The 20648-nt window shown below is 55.2% G+C and overlaps 1 protein-coding gene across 1 annotated transcript; it reads left to right on the top strand.

Annotated features, from left to right (window-relative positions):
* The first annotated feature begins 58 nt into the window (after window positions 1-58).
* Window positions 59-20328, top strand: ZNRF1 (zinc and ring finger 1). The gene is given in 6 exon segments (XM_066194414.1): window positions 59-581; window positions 583-925; window positions 18414-18509; window positions 19158-19263; window positions 19357-19447; window positions 19596-20328. Coding segments are annotated over 5 exon segments (705 nt in total). The 5' UTR covers window positions 59-479; the 3' UTR covers window positions 19415-19447; window positions 19596-20328.
* Window positions 20329-20648: the final 320 nt, after the last annotated feature.

Here is a 20648-nt window from a genome sequence, read left to right as displayed (position 1 = left end):
TGCTGCCGGCCGCTATTGTCTCCGGCGCGGCGCCCAGCACCAGGCGGCGGCCGCAGCGAGGCCGTGCCCGGCGCAGCGCAGCGGAGCGGGGCGCGCCGCCCCCGCCGCCCCCGCCGCCCATGGGCCGCAGCTGATCCGCGCCCGGCTCCCGGCCGCGCCCCGGGCACCAGCGAGGCGGGCGGAGCGACCCTGCCGGCGTCCACCCCCCCCTCCCCCGCCGCTCCCTCCCCGCTCCGCGGCCCCGGAGCCCTCGGCGGCCTCCGCCGGGGGTGACGGCGGCGGCGGCGGCGGACTCGGGGCGCCCTCGCCCCTGCGGGCCCGGCGGGGGGAGGATGCCTGGGGCGGGGATGGGTTTTCGCCCGTAGCTCCCCGTGCCCCCCCGCTTCCTTCCGCCCCCTCTCGCCTCCCAGCGGGGGCGGCGCGGCCCCGTTCCCCGCGGGGGGCTGTCGCTCGGCTCCCTCCGGCCCGGCGGCGCCCACATGGGGGGCAAGCAGAGCACGGCGACCCGTTCGCGGGGCCCCTTCCCGGGGGTGTCGACGGATGACAGCGCCGTGCCGCCGCCGGGAGGAGGGGGGGGGGCCGCCCCCCTTCGGCCATTACCGGGCGGGCGGCGGCGGCGGCGCGATGGGGCTGCGCAGCCGCTCCGTCAGCTCGGTGGCCGGGATGGGCATGGACCCGGCGGCGGCCGGCGCCGTCCCCTTCGGGCTGTACGCGGCGGCGGCACGGGCGGCGGGGGAGGCCGAGCGGGCCCCGGGCGGCGGCGGCGGCGGTCCCGGCTCCGACTCCACGTACGCCCATGGCAACGGTTTCCAGGAGACGGGAGGCGGTCACCATAGAGACGGGATGCTGTACCTGGGCGCCAGGGCCTCGCTGGCCGACGCGCTGCCCCTTCACATCGCACCGCGGTGGTTCAGCTCGCACAGCGGTGAGTGCCGGCTCCCCGGAGCCTTCCCTCGGCTTCCCCTCCCTCCGTGGGTGCCCGGGGGCGGCGGTGGGCGCGGTTCACCCGGGAAGGGGGAGCTGCCCCCCTCTTGGACCCTCATCCCCATCCCCTCCCCGGCACAGATGGGTGGGTGCGTGCTGGAGCTAGCATCTGTGTCAAGGTCAAGGGAGGAAGGGGCTGTGAAGGGAGGAGGTTTTCTAGAAGGGACACTTTTGGCTCAAGGATATGAAGAAGTGGATGTGGCACCCCCACCCCACCCCACTTGGACTTGGAGGATAGTGGTCTTGAGGGTGCTGTAGCTCAAGACCTTGGGTTTTGCAACCAGGCTGAGCACCTTGTCTCTCTTCTGAAGGTGTTCGAGGGTTGCCAGTCAGGTGTAGCAGTTCCTGGCCTTAGGAACTGGGAAAGAAGCAGAGGAAACCTTTGAAAGCAAGGTGTGGGGATCTTTTTTTTTTTTTTTTTTTCCCTTTGTTTTGTCTGATAACGGGCCAGGGAAAGGCCAAAGTGTGTTTTCTCTTTCAAGCCAGCTGGCAGTGTTGTGGTGCTGAGGAGGAAGCAGAGGAGGAACTGCCTGCCTCTTTAACAGGGCTGGGGGGCCAGCTGGGCTCTGTTGCAGGAAACGTGTCAAGGCTATGGGAAGGGGCAAGGTTACCCCCTTCAGCCTCCTGGCTGGACTCTTCCATGTGTCCTGGTGTCTGGAGAGGAGCTCTGGCTGCGAGCAGGGCTGTGTCACTGACCTAGTTTTGGCTGAGTACAGGGAGCGAGGTGGGAGGTCCTCCCTTCCCCTCCTGGCTTGAGGGGAAGTCATTTCAGTGATGTCTCCTTGCATTTCCTGGAATAGTCTGGGATTTCTCTCCCACCCGTCCCCCTCGCAAGTGCTGTGTTCTCCTTGTGTGACGTGGTCTGGGAATTTCATAATATGCCTTGGGACAATGCCTCATTTTCAGGAAGGCCTGAGACTGAAGCAGTGGATAAGAACAAAGTGCAAGAAGAGTCTCATGGGGCCCATTTTCCTACTTCTTGGAAAAAAAAAAATCTTGGTTTGTTTTTTTTTTTTCCCCTTTGCCCAGTCTCCACGGGCTGCTCTTCTCTGTTAGGTTGGAGCTGTGTGTCTTGCATTGCATCCTCAGTGGCAGAACGCCCCAGGTCTGATTCCTGTTGATCCGGATGAGCCAGGCGCTTGCGCTTGCCATCCTCCCTGGCAGATGGAGAGGGCTGGCATGTGGTGCCAGAGTTGAGACCAAGCACTCCTGCAAACTTTCTTGCTCTGTGACCTTGCACAGACTGTGCTGCTGCTGCTGGTGCTGCTCGGGTTTCTAAACACAGGGAGAGACGAATGCACAGCATCCTTCTAGGTGTTCCACAAGCCTCTGTGGGAATGAGGGCTGTGGGGGCTTCTGCTGCGCCTGGTGTTGGAGCGAGGAGGGTTTCATTACAGAAACACCCTGCAGCTGACAGTGGTTGGTCAGAGAGTATCAGTTACATTTTAAACTGCAATGCTGAGAGGCAAAAAATCTGTTCAGAAAAATAAACCAGCTGCAAAATGAAGTAAGCTGTTTTTCAGCTACTTGAGCGAGTTAGTGCAGTGCTGCTAAGTTAAACACGGTGCCCTTGAAAGATTGCAGCGTGAGCTGTGGGAAGTGCTGCAAGAACTAGGTTTCTCTGGTGCCTCTTTTGGGGCCCTCTGAGAGCATTTGAACTGAGCTGAAGCGTGCGCGGGCAGCAGCAAGAGCTGTTCAGTCCATGCCGAAGCCTCTCCCGGTGGTGGTTCTTCCTCGTTGCTAATTAATAGCAAAAGGAGTGGAGGATGCTTAAAAACCCTTCTGAAAACTTGTCAGAGCTCATTTAACTTTTGCACTCTTCCTCTCTTAGTGTAAGAAGTTAATGAAGGATTTGGAGACTGCAGGGAAGGGGGGAAGTAAGCCACCGCAAGATTGCTGAAATTCCTGTTAATCTCCCGTTGCAGCTGGTTAACCTCCAGCAGGGCAGTCAGGAGCTACTTGCGTCTTCCCCCCTGCCTCCCCATCGACCTGCTCCTCTCGTGGTGCTGAGCCACTCCATTAGCCACTGGAAAGTGCTGAAGCAGCAGTGCTCTGGTAAATGGAGAGGAGCTTTGACATTGCTGCGCGTGACTGTCCCTGCTCCCTTTGAAGGATGACTCGAGGGTGGGGATGAGGGGACCCGCTGATGTACCAAACCCACTGAGCACAAGGCATGCCTGGGGATCTCTGGGATCTGCCTGAGCTGCTGTGCTACCAAGGAGAAGAGCCCCCCAAACTCTGGATAACAGGACTGGAGAGTGGATTCTTGCCCTGCTTGCCCCTTTCTGGAGACCTGGATGGTGCCATTCTCTGCATGTGGGTTGCATTCACATTTTTCCAGGAGCACTGGAGTTTGGGGGATGAGCTGGAAGCTCAAAGTGCAGCCTCAGTTCTGTGGGGTCATCAGTGGGACAACAAGGAGCCATGAGGGCAGTGATAAGGTGCTGTTGTTGCAGCAGCGTGCCTGTGATAACAGGAGCACACGGATAGTCTTGGCGCCTCGCCGCTCCCTGTATCTGCCGTGCAGAGTTTCTGTGCCTCTCCAGCTGCTTCATGGCTCATCGGGCCTCTCAGCAGGGACCCTGAGGAGTGAGCTGTGGAAGGCTGAGATCTCTTCCCTGGTTGGTGTCGCTCCTTCCCCTCTCTGCAGTTGAAGGGTTGCAGAAGAGCTAGGTGTGCCTGGGGAGGAAAAGAGGAGGATTGTGCTGGGGCTCCTGTGCAGGGGGAGGTTGCAAAGTGGTCCCCAATACTGCAGCATCGCTGTAAGATGTTGTGCATAGGGATGGTCAGTGAGAAGAGCCTGCTGCTGGATCCCTCTGGGCTCCACTATGGCTGCTGGGTAGCCAGGATGGGAGGAGCAGTTAGGTACTGATGGCCTCTAGCCCATCCCAGGATGAAGGCAGGAGAGCTGCTGCTCTTGTGAACAGGGAAGCCCCCATATATCTTCCAAACAGGACAGGCAAGGAGCTCTGACCTTTATGGTGGAGTTTGTCCCTCCCTTTGAGTGGACAGCACCTTTGTGAGTGAGTCCTATTTCCTGATGGGGATTTTCCCAAGGCGTGCCCACCGTATACACAAGCAATGTAACTGTTCCAGCACCACCTGAAACTGCTCTGGGATTTCCCTGTCTGCCCAGGGTTTCCGAGATCCACTTCCTGGCCTCCATGAGTGGAAAATAACACATCTTGCACAACTTTGGAGTTTGCCTGTAGCACTCGACCCTGCCTCTGTAGGTTTATGACTATCAGGACTTCTCAGTAAAGCCAAGGCTAGTGGGATGAAGGGAGAAAAGGGAGATGTGTGGTTTAGTGCTGCATGTCTCCAGCTTTGTGTGTTCTCTTAGTATCTCTCATGTTATTCATCTTCATCAGAGGATCTAAGGGAGTTTGCAGAGGCTGTAAGTAGCTTAAAGTTTATCTGGAAATCCCACTCATCACCCAAAGCCCTTGAGTGTTTGAAGCTCTAATAAATCCATATCTCCTTGTCTGCTGGCTAGCCCAAGGAAACGCTTAGCTCATCTTCCTGTGCAGTACCACCAGGAGTGTCACAGGCTTTCTGTGCACTGACAAAGCAAGTTGTTTGTCCTGGATGCCGGTAGCACCAGTGTCAGGAGGCCTTCTTTGCCAAATGAGCTGCTGTGTTCTCAGCAGCACTTTCCTGGAGCAGGAGGGCCCAGCCTGAGGAAGATGGGAAGGTTTTTAGTGCAGAGATGGCAACCAGGGTGCTGGGCTGAGTCCTTCTCCAGGCACAGTTTGAAAGCAGAAAAGGCTGGAAGCGCCCTTCAATCTGCTCCAGAGTATCAGGTTGGGAAATAGGGGTTTTTTGTTGGAGGGTGAGCTGAAGGTGTGTGTGAACACCTGTGCTGGGCAGCCCCAGTCTCTGCAAGCTGGGTAGAAGCCTGTCTGTGGTGAACCCTTGCAATGCTCTGACGGTTTTGAGTCTTGAGCCTTTTCTTGCTGGTGCCTGGCAATCCTTGCTCCTCAGATAGTCCTGCCATTGCAGTCTCTATACCAGAACAAGAAGGCTGAATTCCAGCTTGCTAGTCAGCTGCTCTCAGCCCTGACTGTCCTGCCACCAACTTGTCACCAGGCTGTTCTGGCAGCCCAAGTGGGCCCCCACAGTGTCCCATGGTGTATCAGGCACAGCACTTGCTCTGCACTGCTGTGGCCTCACCTTAAGTCTGGTGTGCAGATTTAGGTACCACAATACAAGAAGGATATAAAGCTGTTAGAGAGCATCCAGAGGAGGGACATGAAGATAGTGAAGGGTCTAGAGGGGAAGCTGTATGAGAAGCTGAGGTCACGTGCCTTGTTCTGCTTGGAGGAGAGTCTGAGGGCAGAGCTCATCGTGGGCTGCAGCTTCTACAGGAGAGACAGCAGAGGGACAGCAGCGATCTCTGCTCTCTATGACCAGTGACAGGATCCAAGGGAACATCTGGAGCTGTGCTAAGGGAGGTTCACGCAGGATGTTAGGAACAGGTTTTTCACCCAAAGTATGGCTGGGCACTGGAAGGCTCCCCAGGGAAGTAGTCGCAGCACCAAATCTGACATGAGTTCAGAAAGTGTTTGGACAAGGCTCTCAGGCATGTGGCATGATTCTTGGGGTTGTCCTGTTCAGGGCCGGGAGTTGGACTTGATCCTTGTCGTTCCCAGCTGAATCTATGAGGTTTTCAACATGCAGACATCATATGTGCTTCCCTCCCCACTTCCAGGAGCTAGGCCTGGGGAAGGGCACCCCAAGGTCTGCATGAACTTGCCATTCTGAATCTATTTTTGCTAGTGGAAATTTCCGAAGGTGACTGTCCTCAAACCATCTTTTTGTGGGTTTGGTGCTGGTTACTGTCTGACAGCCGGATCAAGCACCTGCATCATTGCCAGACCTGCAGATCATTTGGGAAGCGAGTACAGGAGTCCTGATGACTCCCCACACTGGTGATGTTCAGCTGTTGGGCTCTCCAGGTCTGGAGGGGATAATTCCTGCTTCTGCCTTGCCTGAGCCAGCTGCCAGGGCAGCATCCACCTGGGACAGGGGAAGAGGCAGCGGCTACCTCAGAAGAGCAGAGTGCTGAACACCTGAAGAGGGGAGACTCAAAGGCAGCTTTAATGCACACCAGAGCTGGAGATGAAGTTTAAGTGCGTCAACGTTGGCGTTGTGCGTGAGAAGCCGGCGGTGGCGGCAGTTATCTTCAGTCTCCACAGCGAGAGCGAGCAGGCTGTCTCTGCGCTGCCTTGCCTCCCCAGTGCCCTCTGAAATCCCCGCTGCTTTCCTCAGGAACGAGGCTCTAATTCCTGTGCACATTAACTGGGCTCTCTCCTCTGTAAACCTGTGCGTTAATTAGCATAGGGTAGCTGGGTGCCTTCTCCTTCTTCCTCGCATGTATCTTCTGGAGATGCTGAGAATGATGCTCTCGTGCTCCTGGGCTGACCCACTTCCCAGCCAGGATTGTCTTCCCAGTCTGTGACGTAAGTTTATCCCATGCTGGTTTGTTTTGCTGAGATGTTTGTTCCGGTGACTGGAATAACCGTAAAGGCTTCTCTTATTTATTAATGTGCTATTAAGGCTTCTCTCTCCTCTCCCTCTCGTTCACTGGCCGAAGGATCAATCAGATACAGACATCTTTGGTGGAGGAGCAGTATCAGGCTGGCGCCTGGCCAAGGCAGCCGCGCAGAGTCATGGGAGAATGCTGCTAAATGCTGAAAATTAATTTCAAGAGAAGCGCAGGGAGGGAGAAAAGCCCACTTTGGAGGAGGAGAAAAAAAAAAAAAAGAAGCTTTTTTTTCCTCCCTCCGATGTAATCTCTCATGTGACAGATCAGACAGGCAGCAAAGGGCTCTTTGGATAAATTCCCTTTGCAGGGACCAGTCTTGTGGTGCCCCACGTAGACAGTGGGCAACCACCAGGTGCATTTCATGGCATCTGCTGCTGGTACACCAAAACCCCAGATGTGCTGAGTACTTGGTTTTAAGTAAATGTGACCTGGCTTTCTCCTGGTTCCCTTGAAAACTGAAATCATAAGAGCTTGGGAATGATGTGCATGAGCAGCCAAGTGATGCTGTAAAGCAGCAGGCCCTGATGCAGAGCACTCTGCCCACCTGCTTTGTCCTGGCTGTACATTGGGGTACAACAAGCCTCTCTCTTTAGTGACACCAATTTTTTAATTTCAGATAGAGCAAGAGTGGATTAAGCTGGGCCTTAAATGTCTTCCCTCCACTAGTTCCACCAGGCAGGTTTCAAATGGGCGTGAACCCACTGGGGGCCTGAGTTCCCCCCAGGGGTGCTTCTGATGTCCCTTGCAGGTGCTGCCTGGCTGAATGCTTTTGCTTAGTGCTTTTTGATGGGAGGCTGTTGGAGGTGCAGCTTCAGGAAGCTCTGCTGCCTGGGGCCTCTTCTCATGCTGCTGCACAGCATTTCCCGTGGGCAGAGTGCAGCTGCTGGCAGGTTTCCTGCCCTGCTGGGCTGCAGGCAGGGGAGGGGAGTACCTGTGGTGAGGGACAGGGGCTGCTTCTCTTGTCACAGTTAGACTCTCCAGCCCACTGCAGGTCCGTACAATCTGGGATTTGAGGAAAGTGAAAGGAAAGGCCAGAGAAGCAGCAGGCAGATCTTCATGGCTGGTTTCTGTGCTGCTGGCATGGGGCTTGATACATTGGTGCTCCCTGCTGTGGTCCCTATGCCTCCACGCTGCCAGGTTTGTGCCATGTGCCACCTGCTGAGCCTGAGCAGACGCATCGCTCAGACCCAAGACCAGGTCTGTGGGCAGCTGGGGGTGTTCCATCCAGGGTGTATTTTGCCATCTGGGGTGGTACCTCACCATTGGAGAGGCTGTACTGCACCTCTGAGGTGAAGCTGACTCTTCTCCCCTCCTTCTCTATAGACCAGAGCTGGCCAGCATCAACACCAGGTTGACCCTGGGGCAGTTGTGGTGTCATGGTCTGAATGAACTTGGGAAATTTGTAGCTCCCTGTGCTCATGCACATTCATGTAGCTGTGGGGCTCCCATCAGTGGCATGAAACTAGACTGTGTGCCTTGGAATGGTCTTGTGGCACTTTGTAGAGAAGCAGAGAGATGCTGTAGAAATATTTACATTTTTACTAGTTTTAGCAACCCTAGCAGAAATTTCCCGGGGTTGAATATTCCCAGTTAGCACCCTTGGTTCGTAGACTCAATGTCAAGTTATGGCCATAGTTCCTGAGAGACTGTCACCTGCCCGGCACAGAAGAGGGGCTGGGAGAGATCCTGGTGAGGGAAGCACAGCAGCGCAGATGAAGAATGGAACTGAAAGCTGCTCAGAGCTGTTTCCTGGCCCAAGCAGGCAGGACGGCGTGACAACAGTGGGTATTTTTAGAGGCCAGCTGCCTGCAACACAAGAGGGGGAAAGCAGCAGTCAGGCAGGAGAACTGAGTGATGCTGACCCTGTCCCACATCCCTGCCCGGCATTTTATTTCCTTCCAGGATGAGGCCACTGACATTTCCATGTCCTCTGTGTCTCTTTGCCTGTTGCTGCCTTGAGAGACAGCTCTCTTCCTTCTCCCCCTGGCTTTCATCATGGCTGTGAGTTTCTCTGATCACAGCTCAGTGATTTGAGGGTGGTGCCAGGGGCTCTGCTCTTCACATCCTGGATGGTTGCATTACAGCTTGGAGTGGTGGGCGTTTGGGGGATTGTTTTTTGGAGAAGTCTTTGTCACCAGTGAGGAGAAAACCTGCAGTTTCTCCTGCAGCCCGGGGTAATTGCAGTAATTCATTTGGGAGCTCTTCCTACAAGGCGATGGAGCTGCACTTCGTCAGAAGCACTGCTGGAGAATTAGATCCGCTGTTCAATCTATGCATCCAAGGCCTGTACCTCTGTAGCCAGGGAAGAGGAGGGGGGGTTGGCTCTAGGCAGATGGCTTAAATTACTGTCTGCAGAGAGGTCGAGTCAGTGTGGGCTGAGATCAGTTTTGGGGCCAACCCTCTGTTAAGGTGGTGCCGAGCAGGACGAGCTGAGGCTGAGCACCCTGCCTTGGCAGTCTTGGCATTTCACATTGTCCCTGGTCGGATGTTGCTCCTTCAAAACTAGTCCATTTAAAGGAAATGTCCGTTTGCTTACTTACTGTGCCCCTGATTTTTGTAGCCCTTGAAGTCCGCTATTTGCGTGGATCTTACCCTTCTGAGGAGGTTTTTAGATGCCTTTGATTTCTTTTTGCTCTCTGTAGACAGATACAAAACAGGTGGCACTCTGCAGCTAGTCCTGGATGAATGTTTCATGGGAGGATGCTTCTTCACAAGGCCCTTCCCAGCTCTGGAAGTGGGGTTACACTCTGCTCCTCTGGGTGTTGCCTTTTGTGATGGGGAAGAGAGAACTTCAAATCCCACAGCTGGGATTTTTGTCATCTGCAGCCCCACTATCTCCTTCCTCAGAAGGAGCCCTTTTCATGTTGGAGGTTGGCACATGTTGAAGCAAAGGGACAAGAGAAGGTGGGACACTCGGGCAGGGTTGTTCCTGCCTGGGGCAATATGTAGCCCCTTCCGTCTCCTCCAGCAGGATCCAGTCTGGGCAGACCTTGCCACTCTCCAAGGGGCTCATTCCTCTGAGATGCTGTGCTTTGTGTTTTCTAGGGCTCCCGGAGCTGCGGAAAGCTGGCTCTGCCAGACGCCTCCATGCTGCAGAGGCAGCCAGGAAGCTCTGGAGTGGTGTATCCCCATCCTCAGCACACATCTTCCTCCCAAATCCCTAGCCTTTGACTGTCAAAGGGGTGCTCGTGCTGCCTGTCTGGGCAGCTTGGTGCCGTGGAGAATCCCTTCCCTTCTGCACCGCATACAATAGAGAAGAGTGATCACCCCCCAGCTTTGCACCTGCTTTTTCCCCTTCCTGCTGTCCTGCTAGGCTGGGGCATTCACTGGGTATCCCTCAGCAATCACAGTCCCTCCTGGGGAGCAGGGAGATGCTCTGTGCCGTGCAGCCCTTCCTACCATGTGAGGGGCGAGTGAGGTCAGGCCGTGCTCTGCAGCATGCTCCTCGCTAAGATTTTTTTTTTCTAGTGGTGGAAAAATTTCAATTTTTTTTTGTCTTTCTGCAGAAATAACCACTGTGGACTGGCCACAAGTGTTCCCCAGCCATGTACTGCTTGTGGGTGCAGCTCTGTGTGCCTTTTATGCTCTGTTTGCTGCCCACTACATAAAAATTGCCCTTTCTCTACCCCAAAAAGCAACGTGTTGTCCTTTCCACATACCCCAAGGGTTGGGGGTGTTGCACTGATGAAAAACAGTTGCCTCAGTGATCCTGCCACCATGGCCCGGGCACAAAGACACCCTCCACCATGTTCTTTGTGCAGTGCTACTGTGGAATGCCTGGGGAGGAGGTGTCCCAGGAGCTGTTTGGGATCACTTCTGGCAGGAAGGGGTACATGGGTGCGAGCAGTGCTTGGCCATACTCCCAGCATCACAAAGCCAGGGCATGTCATCATGTGCCTCTGGAGTGTCCCATCATCCTCCCAAGAGATCATCTGATGATGAGGCATGATGGAGCCGGCAGCATCAAAGCACAAGTTTTCTGCTTTGGAAAAATCCCGGGGTCAGGAAGCAAATCACCCCATGGGGTCAGATCCGGCTGTGCGTGGGACTGGCTCAGGTCGGGCTTTGGTGTTTCAACCTTTCCAAAAGCGGGAATTCCTCTGGCAGCTCCTCAGTGCTGGAGCCTGGCAGTGGGGACTCCGTGGGTGCCTCCCCAACGGATGTCTTAGTCAGAAATGACTCACCCCAACAGTCCCCACGTGACATTGCCTCGCTGCTCCCTCCCAGCCCTTGCCAAGCCAAAGTGCCAAATTCTGTCCCTTCCTGCTCTGATTCCCAAATTGCTGCATCCCACTGTGCTGCCAGAGGATCCCCTGTGCTCCTTCATTTCAGCACCTGGGACCCCCTCATTACCCTGCTGGCTCTGTGCATCTTGTGGATGATTGCTGCCCACAGCAGGACTTTGCCTGGGCCTCCTCCTTCCTGTAAGAAATATGTGGGAGGAAAAAAAACAGGCATTCAGGCAAACCCTTTGGAAATTCCCAGGTGTGCCTGCAGGATCATTGTCTTCTCTGGACAGTGCATTTAAGCACCTGAGCATCCCTTGAGAGGTGTGGAGGCAGCACCAGAGCATCCCTGCAGTTCTCCTGAGCCATGAGATGGCCCCAGATCTGTTTTGTGACTAGCAGGAGCCCTGGATAAGCTTGTGACTTGGTAAATCTGAGTGCTGCAGCCTGACTGCAGGAGTTGGAGGTGTTAATGCCTTTGCTGGGCTATCACCAGGACCCCTCTGCTTAATTTTGCTCTTCTCTGGGATGCTAAAATTAGCTTTGGGCTACACATTCTTCCTTATGAAACCTGTTTCCAGCAGCTGGGGGACTGTTTCTGCAGTAAACTAGGACTTGCCAGAAGACAGGGTGACCCTGAGATGTTGTCTTTTTCATCCAGGTCTGGGGGAACTGATCCTGCAGTATAGCCTGAGTTATAGGAAGGAGATGATCTCTGTCTTAGCGTAGGTACTTCTGTTCAAAAATTGCAGTTACAATCGTGCAAGGGGCAATATTCAAACAATGACAGGCAAGGAGGGTACTTGGTGTCTGGACATCCTGTGACCATATAAACAGGCCTCTTTGCCCTCCTGCTTCTTAGTGTCTGTGGGCTGTGCTGGAGGTGTTTTGTAAGGCTTTGCTGTGTCCATCTGTTGAGAATCAATAGCTTTGGGTGTTCTGGAGCAACTGTTCTGCTGGGGTTCCCTCTCCTGTGTCTCCTGCTCCTTTCCAACTCTCCAGCTTTCCTCAGCCCCAGAATTGCAATCTGTTCTCCTTCTTCCCATCCTCCCCCACCACCTCCATAAAAACCCAACCGGCTGAAAAAAAAAAAAAATAGCTCTGCCTCCTGGCTTGCAGCAAGCTAGCCTTGTGCTTCTGTAATGGGGTGCCACCCAGCCCCTCTGCTCTGTGTCCTGCACCTCTCTGACCCCAGTGGCTTCCCTGCATCCCACCCGAAGCACAAATGCCTTGTCCTTGCTGCTTCATCTCCCCTTTGTGGTTTGAGTCAGAGGTGTCTCCAAAACACAATGCCTTCAGCCAGCTTCGTGTTCCATGGCACATCCCTGCCACCCTTGGCTGGTGTGTGGCTGACCTGACAGCAGACACCTGCCACATGGGGACTTTGCCAGGAGCTACTGCACACCAGGAACAGCTTTTCTTAGACCTTGGAAAACCTGGCCTTGCACCAAAGTAGCTTCTTTTTGGGGTGCTTCTTTCATATTACAAACATATATTTTCTTCCTTCTCAGCAAGCTGAACTGACTCTATCAGCAAGGAAATGGTGGGGTGGGCTGGGGACGGAGCAAGACCATCCTTCTGCCAAGGCAGCAGAAATGGTTGAGTTTCTTTCCAAGCACTGCCATCCAGAGATGTCCCGTCCAAGCCACATCCCCTGCTTGGCTGATCATTTGGGGCTGGTTTGATGCCTTGAGAAGGCTAACCTGGAACAGAGACTAGATAGAGCTAAGAGAATAAAGTAGTTATTTATCCAAAGGCCTTAAAGGGTACACTTTGGGCAGTACAAGAGCCCGGCCAGGGCTACACCCAAGATGGACCCGAAATGGACGACAGGTCATGAGGTTTCACACTTTTATAAGTTTTGGTCCATTTGCATATTGGGGTTTATTGTCCAATTGTAGCTTCAGGTTATGAAGTTCCATCCTTCTTGTTTTTTTCTCTTCTGTTCACCATTGTTTATACTTTGGGGCCTGAAACTTTTAGCAGTTGTCCTTGGTCTCAATCTGGAAAAGGATTATTTTGTCTACCTGCCCTGTGAAGAGAACTAACACTTAATATGAAGCTCAGAGGTACACACCTAGGCAGCACAAAATCTAAGAAATATGAAAGCTAAAACTTAAGGCATCAGGTTCAGTGGCATCCCCCAGCCCAGCTGTCCCCAGGAAGGTGGGATATCTTATTTCCACCCTGGACCCCTCCTTTATGCTCTCCCACCTCCCTGCAACCTTGAATCAGGAGGAAGGACGCTCACTTTTTCAAAGCTGGCAAATGAGGCAGCTTAAGTGCTTTACTCCTTCCTGCCTACGTGTCCCTGCTCGTGTCCCTTGTGCTGCACAATAGCCCAGCACCATCGTGGAGTTCACCCAGTGCCTTGAGTCCTGCAGGCGCAGCAGGGCTGCCTTGGACCCTGGCTCCTGCCTCTGCCCATGCAGCTGATGCCATTTCCTTCTGCAGGGGGAAGTGAATTCTGGCCTGGTTCTGCTGGGTGCCCTGGCCTGCAGGCACTTGATGCTGCCTCCTGCACCATCGCCCGACTGCATCGCTGGGGCTGGTAGAGCGTCACTTCCATGGTGGGCTTCCACTCATCAGGGAACACTCATGGAGTCCTCAGCTGCCAGTGCTGGAGAGGGGCTCTGTGCATCTGTGTGCCATCTCCATTGTGCTGCTCTGTGACCGTTGCTTTAAAAGAATGAGGCTGCTTTAAACCCATAGGGAATTTATTTTCTAGGAGATGTTTGGTCTGAATAACTTGGCTCTTCGGATTTCCTTCACTTGGCTGGCACAGAGGACAACTCCTCCCTGATCCCTTCTTCCCTCCTGGGGCTGTGCTAGAGCCCTTGAGGGGTAAGGGAAGGGGAGGATTTGGAACCCCTTTGCCTCAACCCCACATGCTTCAGGCTGACCAACTGGTTCTTCAGTCTTTCCCTGCTCTTCAATCACTAGTGTAGGTTTTTCCAAGATGATCCACGCTTCCAGCTTCCACCAGGTGCTGGTTCAGCTGGCAGTGTTAGGGAAGCTATGGTGGAAGGTGGGATGCTCATGGTTTACTCAGCAAGGAGGCGTCACCAGGACTGCATGCTTAGACCAAATATTCCCTGATTTTATCTCATATTTGGACACATCCTCACCGGGTATAAGTCGGCTCCCTTGGCTGGGAGCCCAGAGACATGGAGATGGGCTGTGCAGCTGAGGTTTCCAAATTTTCCATGATCATCAGGCAACCTGAAGCTTACCCAAGTATCCTGGTTCTCCAGGTGGCCTGTGGGGTGTCTGGGCATCAGAGAAGGATCCCTCCTGGGGCAGGCATGTTTTGGGGAGTTCGCATTGCTGCTCCCACTCACAGGGCTCCTGGTTTATCCCATGGCAGTAGTGGGAGACTGGACAACCAGGGATCCTGTTGGCGAATGCTGTGTGGGGTCAGTTGTGCCTGGGCTGCTACTTCCTCCTGCTTCAGGGCACATCACCCCACTGGTGTCTCCTTCCACTGCTGGAGGTCCCGTGCAGCAGAAAAGCTTCTGCTCTCCATGTTTTGGCCACCTGCCAGTAACAGAGCCAGGGTGTCCTGCTGCCGGGGCTGCTCCTGATGGCACTGTGGCCTGTGAGCAATCTGCCTGGAAGCACACCCAGGAGGAGGAGGGTTTGGCAGGTGAAGGTAGACATGGCACATGCTTTTCCCTGGGATCTGGGACAGGCTTGCAGCTCCTGTGGTCATGGTCTCACCTGCCCCTGAGGGGAGCAGCCACTTCCACTCTCAGGACGGGGTGTGGTTGACCCTGTTGTGGTGCTCAGTAGACACAAGTGATGGGAATTTCCTATCCCAGCTCCAGAATCAGCTCTGTTTGGGAGATTTAGAAATGGGTTGGAAAGGTGTCTCGATCCTCCTATGACTGAATTCCTTGCAGTTCTGTGGCAGTGCTTTTGGCACTGCAAGGGTTAACCACCAGGATTTTTCAGCATTCATAGGACTGGGTGGAGATTTTCAGAGGTTCCCAGCTCTACTTTGCCCAAGTCTCTAAAATTAACCATGTAACCTTCCTAAAAATACTCAGAGCGTAGTAGCCCCTGGAGAGCACCAGCGCCACTTGCTCCTGGTTTCTAGACCAAGCCATTGGAGAGATTAGATCACCTGCCAGCCTATGTCTCATAGCCCTGGAAAGCCCTTGGCTTTTTCAAAGTCTCCTGCAAGGTACAAGAGTCCAGGTCTTGACCTGAACCTGCCTTTCCAGGCCAGCCCCCTTCCTGCAGCACTTTCCTCTTCTTCACTTACTCTTATTGGGAGCTGAGACCTGCCCACACATTTCTGCCTGAGGTGACAGTGCCAGCTTCAGGTTTAATGTGCCATGGGGGGCAGGAGCATCACCAGCTGCATCAGATGCCTTGGGAGGGGGCCTGTCCATGGCCTTTCCCTGGAGCAACCCCCGGGCCTCCCCATGGGTGTGGGAGGCCCAGGCAAGGAGGAATGGCTGGGCCCTTCCTCTCTTTTTTTTTAGGCATGTGGGAGGAGGACGGAAAGGGCTTGAGGAGGAGGGAGGGAGCTGAATTTTCCATGAGCAGCTGTCAAAATGTAATCTCCTGCGTTGCTCCGGCTGGCAGCTTAGGGAGGATAAATTAACGGGGATTTCGGGGAATGTGGAAAATACCATGGCCTGGAGGGGGCTGGCCATGTGGAGAGCAGCTCTTTCATCCTCGGGACAGGCTCCAGTCTGAACTGAAGGGATGTTCCGAGACACCGGGCTTGGTGCCTGCTGCTGTGTAGTGCTGGCTATCTCCTGGCCTCACTGGTTCTCTGCCTATCTCCTTCACCCAAAGGTCACCTGGAGAAGGGGTGAGGGAGTTCACCTCTGCCTCCCCTTTCCCACTGGTGGTGGGTTTCTGTGCCTGCCATGAAGGGAAACACACACAGTTGCTTTTGCAATGTCAAGTATTTGTGCCAACAGCTGGGGTGCGGGGCAGCCCCCTACGCTGGGGGGCCTTTCCACGCCAGCTCCTCGCTCCTGCTGAAGCTTCGGAATTTACGCAACTGCATATTCATCTTTCCTTTTTTTCCCCCCTCCATCTTGTGAAATGCAGAGCCAGAAAAGTGTGTGTGTGCTTCTGCACTTGGCTCAGCCCCCAGACCTGTCTGGCTGGAGATGCCACATGCATGCTGGGGCTTGAGCCTGGGCCCCTCCGTCTGCCCAGTGTCCCCACGTCCTTGCCACGGGGCTGTGGCGGTGTCAGGAGTCCCGGTGCCCCAACCAGCTGCCCAGGGAGCAGTGAGGAGCATGAGGAGTGTTCATGCCGGCTATTTATAACCGTGCTAAAGCTATCCCAGCTAGCATAGAGGCCTGGAGATACAGCAACAGCCGCTCGCTGGAGCCTGCAAAGGACCCTGCTCTTCGCCCGGCCCCGCCGCTTTGCTGCCAGCCGTGCCCTGGCAGCCACAGACCAGGCAGTTTCATCTGGGGCCTTTTCCCTTTACATTGGTTGCACGTCTCATAGGATCCCTTCGGGTGCTGCTGGAGCTGGCAGATCTGGGGCAGCTGTTTAAAATAACACATTGGCACAGAAAAGGGGGGACCAGAGGAAACGAGGTCTGCCCACACACAGCACAGGGAACAGTACTGAACCTCTACAAATGCCGTGCCCTGACATAGAGTTTGCAGACAAAATGCCTTTTCCAAAGGGAGCCCTTCACAGCCGTTCCAGGAACTTGCTGCTGGAAAGCAGTGCCCAGAGCTCCCCCAGTAGGGACCGGTGCCTGTGGCGCTGGCAGACAGTCTGCTCCAGGCGGGATCAGTTCAGGCAGGGACAGGGGCAGGCGGGCTGCCAGGGGAGGGGGGCACCGGGAGGGTGTCTCGCAAGGGGAGGCCAGTTGGGTCTTGCAGCAGGCAGGCTGCGAGGCTATCCGAGCTATCCACACTATAAATACACCGGGCGGGTAAACACTCGGGAGAAGGAAAAAACCAGCTACTTCAGCTAATGGGCACGGCTGCCACAAGGTATAAATCGGTCAGGAGTAAAATTAGGCTGGAGAGGAGAAGGCAGATCGGTGCTGCTGCCCACGAGGCCCTGGCTGCGGCACTGCCCTATCACCGGGGGCTTGGTGTAATTGGGGCCAGACTCAGAGCACAGCCCCTGTGGCTCAGCCAGGCTGGGGCAGGGATGTGTTCCCAGCGTGGCAATGCTGCAGGCCAGCAGGACACCCCACTGGAGGCACCCCTGAGCTTGAGGGCTCCTTTTAGCAGGTCCTTTTAGAGCCAATCCCATACCATCCATGGTGCTCATCCTTGCTGCACCCTCCTGGGAAATAACAACACTCTGGAGGGGCAGGATCCAAGGACCTGGGAAGTAAACTGTATTTATCACTGCTGCTAATGAGCACTGGGATGTTGAGAAGTTACAGGGGCTGTTTGCACAGCAAAGGTCTGAGCTGCCTCTCCTTAAAACCACTCTGTATTTTCTCCCTTAAAAGAAGCAAAAAAAAATAAAAATGCCCTGTCCACATCCACATGGTGGCAAACAAGAACCTGATTCACCCTTAGATAATTTGTGTACATTCTTTTTCTTTTCGTTCCTGAGCAGCCTTTGCATATATATGAAGAAAGCTCTTAAGCGGCACTGCAGTCAAACCTGATCTGCTTTTAGAAGGCAGATCCTTAAATTACCCTCTCCCTCTCTGCAGGCAGGGAATTGCTGGATATTCTGGTGCAAACCTGTGGTGGTGGCACGCGCGTGTTCGGCTCGAGCTGCGCTGCTCTGCTGGGCAATGACTAACCACATGGCCTCGAGCTGGCTGCAGTGGAAGGGCAGGGAGTCCCAGATGGGTGACCTGCAGGGCTGCTTGGGGTTCTGCTCCTTGTGAGTTTGGGGATTACAAACTGCGTTTGGGGCAGCCTCACTCAGTGGGGCTGGGGATGATGCCATGGTGGTCTGCATGGCTTGAGCAGGTGATGACACTGGTGTGACACCCCACGCAAGGTCACAGAGCAGATCTGGGCTTCCCATCCAGCTTCATCCAAGAACCCAAACCACCAGGCAGGGCCAAGGTCATGCTGGCTTATCAGCCTGCAGTGTCCCCCTGCTTCTGAGGAGGCAGGCTGGCATCAGAGGGGAGAGCACCCACTTGACTCCTGTGGAAAGCTGGACAAAGCAGCCATTCGTGTTTGAGGCTCCAATCTGCCAGTCCTCTGCTGCAGCCGTAGAAAAAAACTTCCTTGCAGGTTTTCTGGCTCAGCCATGTGGTTCTGAGATCTGGCAGCAGGGACAGCACTGTCCAGGCACAGGGACGTGCCCATACACTGCCGGTGGCTGGGTGCTGTGTGCCCCAGGCTGCTGCTCGCCCTTAAAGGCCCTGCAGCAGCTGATGGCCACGTGTGCAGTGGCTTGGCACACTCTCTGTGCCCTCTGCGGGGCGGGCACGGGGACGGCCAGCGCACCAGCTCGTCGGCTGTCCCCTGTGCGGTGGCTGTCCCCCACGCTGGCGGCTGCTGGTGGCCGGCACAGGATGAGCGGGTGCCCAGCAGGTGCTGTGTGGGGTGAGGGTCACCATGCAGGCAGCAGGTGAGGGACTGCCCACTGCCGTGCCCCACCATGGCCCCAGGGATTCCCTGGGATGCAGGGTGCACAACTCCTTCTGCCCTCACTAGGGGCTCATCTCTCTGCTCTCCTTCCAGGTTTCAAGTGCCCCATTTGCTCCAAATCTGTGGCTTCTGACGAGATGGAAATGCACTTTATCATGTGTCTGAGCAAACCTCGCCTCTCCTACAACGGTAAGGGCCAGGCTGTGTGGGGGACACGGCGTCCTGCCACCCTGGGATGGCTCTGGGCAGGCTGAAGAGACATTTGCTGTGGGCAGGCGGCTTGGCTGGGCTTCCCAGGAGGGCTGTGCTCCAGCAGGATGGTGCTGCGCTCCACTCCGCTCCCCGTCATGGCTCAAGCCTGCGGCTTTTGCTTTCGGGCTCCTTTGTAACACAGCCCCGTACCCCGAGGGGGCCCCCTCCCCTCCCCTCTGTGCCAGAGGGAGCCCTGCTGGCGTGGGTCCTCCTGGGTTCCCCCCGCAAAGGGTCTGCCTTCCTCCCCTCCTTGCTGGCAGGGCAGCTCATGAGGCTGAGCACTGGGCTGCAAGCTCCAGCATCCCCCACCTCTCTCCTGACCACTGGTGTGGGAGTGATGCTCACCCCCTACTGGTTGTTGGTTTTTTGGAAGCCAGGGGTAGGGGTTGTGTTCACTCCAGACGCCCCAGATCCATGTCCCTCCTTTGCCTCCACATGAGCCTCCAGCCAGTGTTTTCCAGCACTGTTGCCATTCCACCCCATCCCGGCTGCCCCCGCAGCAGTGACCCTGGGCTCCCTTCCATCCCAGGGAGGGGAATGCTGTGGTGGTCCCCGTCTCACTGCTGCCCTGTCCTCCCCTCCCAGATGACGTGCTGACCAAGGACGCTGGCGAGTGCGTGATCTGCCTGGAGGAGCTGCTGCAGGGGGACACGATAGCCAGGCTGCCCTGCCTCTGCATTTATCACAAAAGGTACCATGAGGGGACAGCTGGGCAAGTGGCAAGGGGACAGGTGGGGACAGCTGTCGCTCAGCAGCATGGTGGTAACATACTCTCCTCCTGCAGCTGTATAGACTCATGGTTTGAAGTGAACAGATCTTGCCCAGAGCATCCTTCTGATTGACCCGCCGAACGTGCTTGCTGACTTCTCTCTAAGGTGAGCCTGTGGTGGGCTGCTCAGAAGGGATATTCCCATGCTGGGTTTAAATCCAGGGCTGGAAGTGGAGGATGGGGTGGGATAGGGTGAGATGTGACAGCTGGGGCTCCTGCTCCTCACCCGGGATGGTCTCTCTCTGCCTTTGCAGGGCACCTTGCTATACCTGCTGTACCTCCTCTCCCCGTCCCCCCTGCCCTGCCTGGAGTTTTGGGCTGACTTTAAATTCCTCAAGAAGACAAAAATAAAACCCAGAAACTTGAATCCACTTGGGACAACGGCGCAGTTTTTATTTTATTTTATTTTATTATTTTTATTTGTTCTGTTGTTTTTCTGCTTTTTTGTTTTGTTTTGTTTTAATTTAAAAGACTTAAAACAAAAAGAAACATCCAGGAGACGACAGTGTGAGAAAAGCGGAGCGACCTGCTCTCCCCTCCACAGCCGCTGGTCACCAGGAGAGCTCTGCCTGCCAGGGAGGCCCCGGGGACGCCCTCGGCCGAAACCCTGCCATGATGTTTGGCTTTTCTCCCCGATCCGAAAGGGGAAAGCTGCCGGGGGACAGCCGGCCAAACGGAGCACGTGGCATTTCTCACCGGCAACCCCCCCACCTCCCACCCGGACTCTCCCGGGGGCTCTGCTCGGTTTTTTTGCACTGACTAAACGGGAAATTCCTCCCCTCTCCCATCTCCCTTTTGGAGATCTCCACCCCGGCCCCGGCAGCGTTGAGATGGGGACTGCCCCACGCCGGGAGCGGGGCCACTGCTCCCCCCTGCTGAGTCGCAGGGGTCCGTCTTTCAAGTGTTTACAATGAGAAAAAAAAAAAAGGAAAAAAAGGAAAAAAAAGAAGAAAAAAAGAGAAAATGGACAAAAAAAAAAAAAACAAACAACAAACCACAACTGAAGCTTCGTGTTGACTGGCGTGTTCTTCAATTTGAGCTTCCCTGCCCCGGTGATGTTTACAGACTGGTCACTCTTTAACTCAGCTATAACCACTCAGAGACTGGAGAGCTGCAGCATCCCCGCCGCCCCTCCTGTGCCCCCTCGCCGGGCTCCTCTTGCCAAAACCGCCTCCCCTCTTTCTTTTCCATTGGCTTTGAGTTGGACCCTTTTGAGGAGGGTATGGGGAAGGCCCCAATGGCCCCCTGGATGCCCCCAGCCACCCCTAGTCACAGGGGTGGCTTTGCTGGAGGTGCCAAGATGGTGT

The sequence above is a fragment of the Chamaea fasciata genome, unplaced genomic scaffold, assembly GCF_029207755.1.
Source record: "Chamaea fasciata isolate MVZ Bird 193981 ecotype frontalis unplaced genomic scaffold, bChaFas1.0.hap1 SCAF_12, whole genome shotgun sequence".
Classification (NCBI taxonomy): domain Eukaryota; kingdom Metazoa; phylum Chordata; class Aves; order Passeriformes; family Sylviidae; genus Chamaea; species Chamaea fasciata.
Note: the sequence above shows the minus strand (reverse complement) of the source record. Positions and strands in the feature narration are given on the sequence as shown.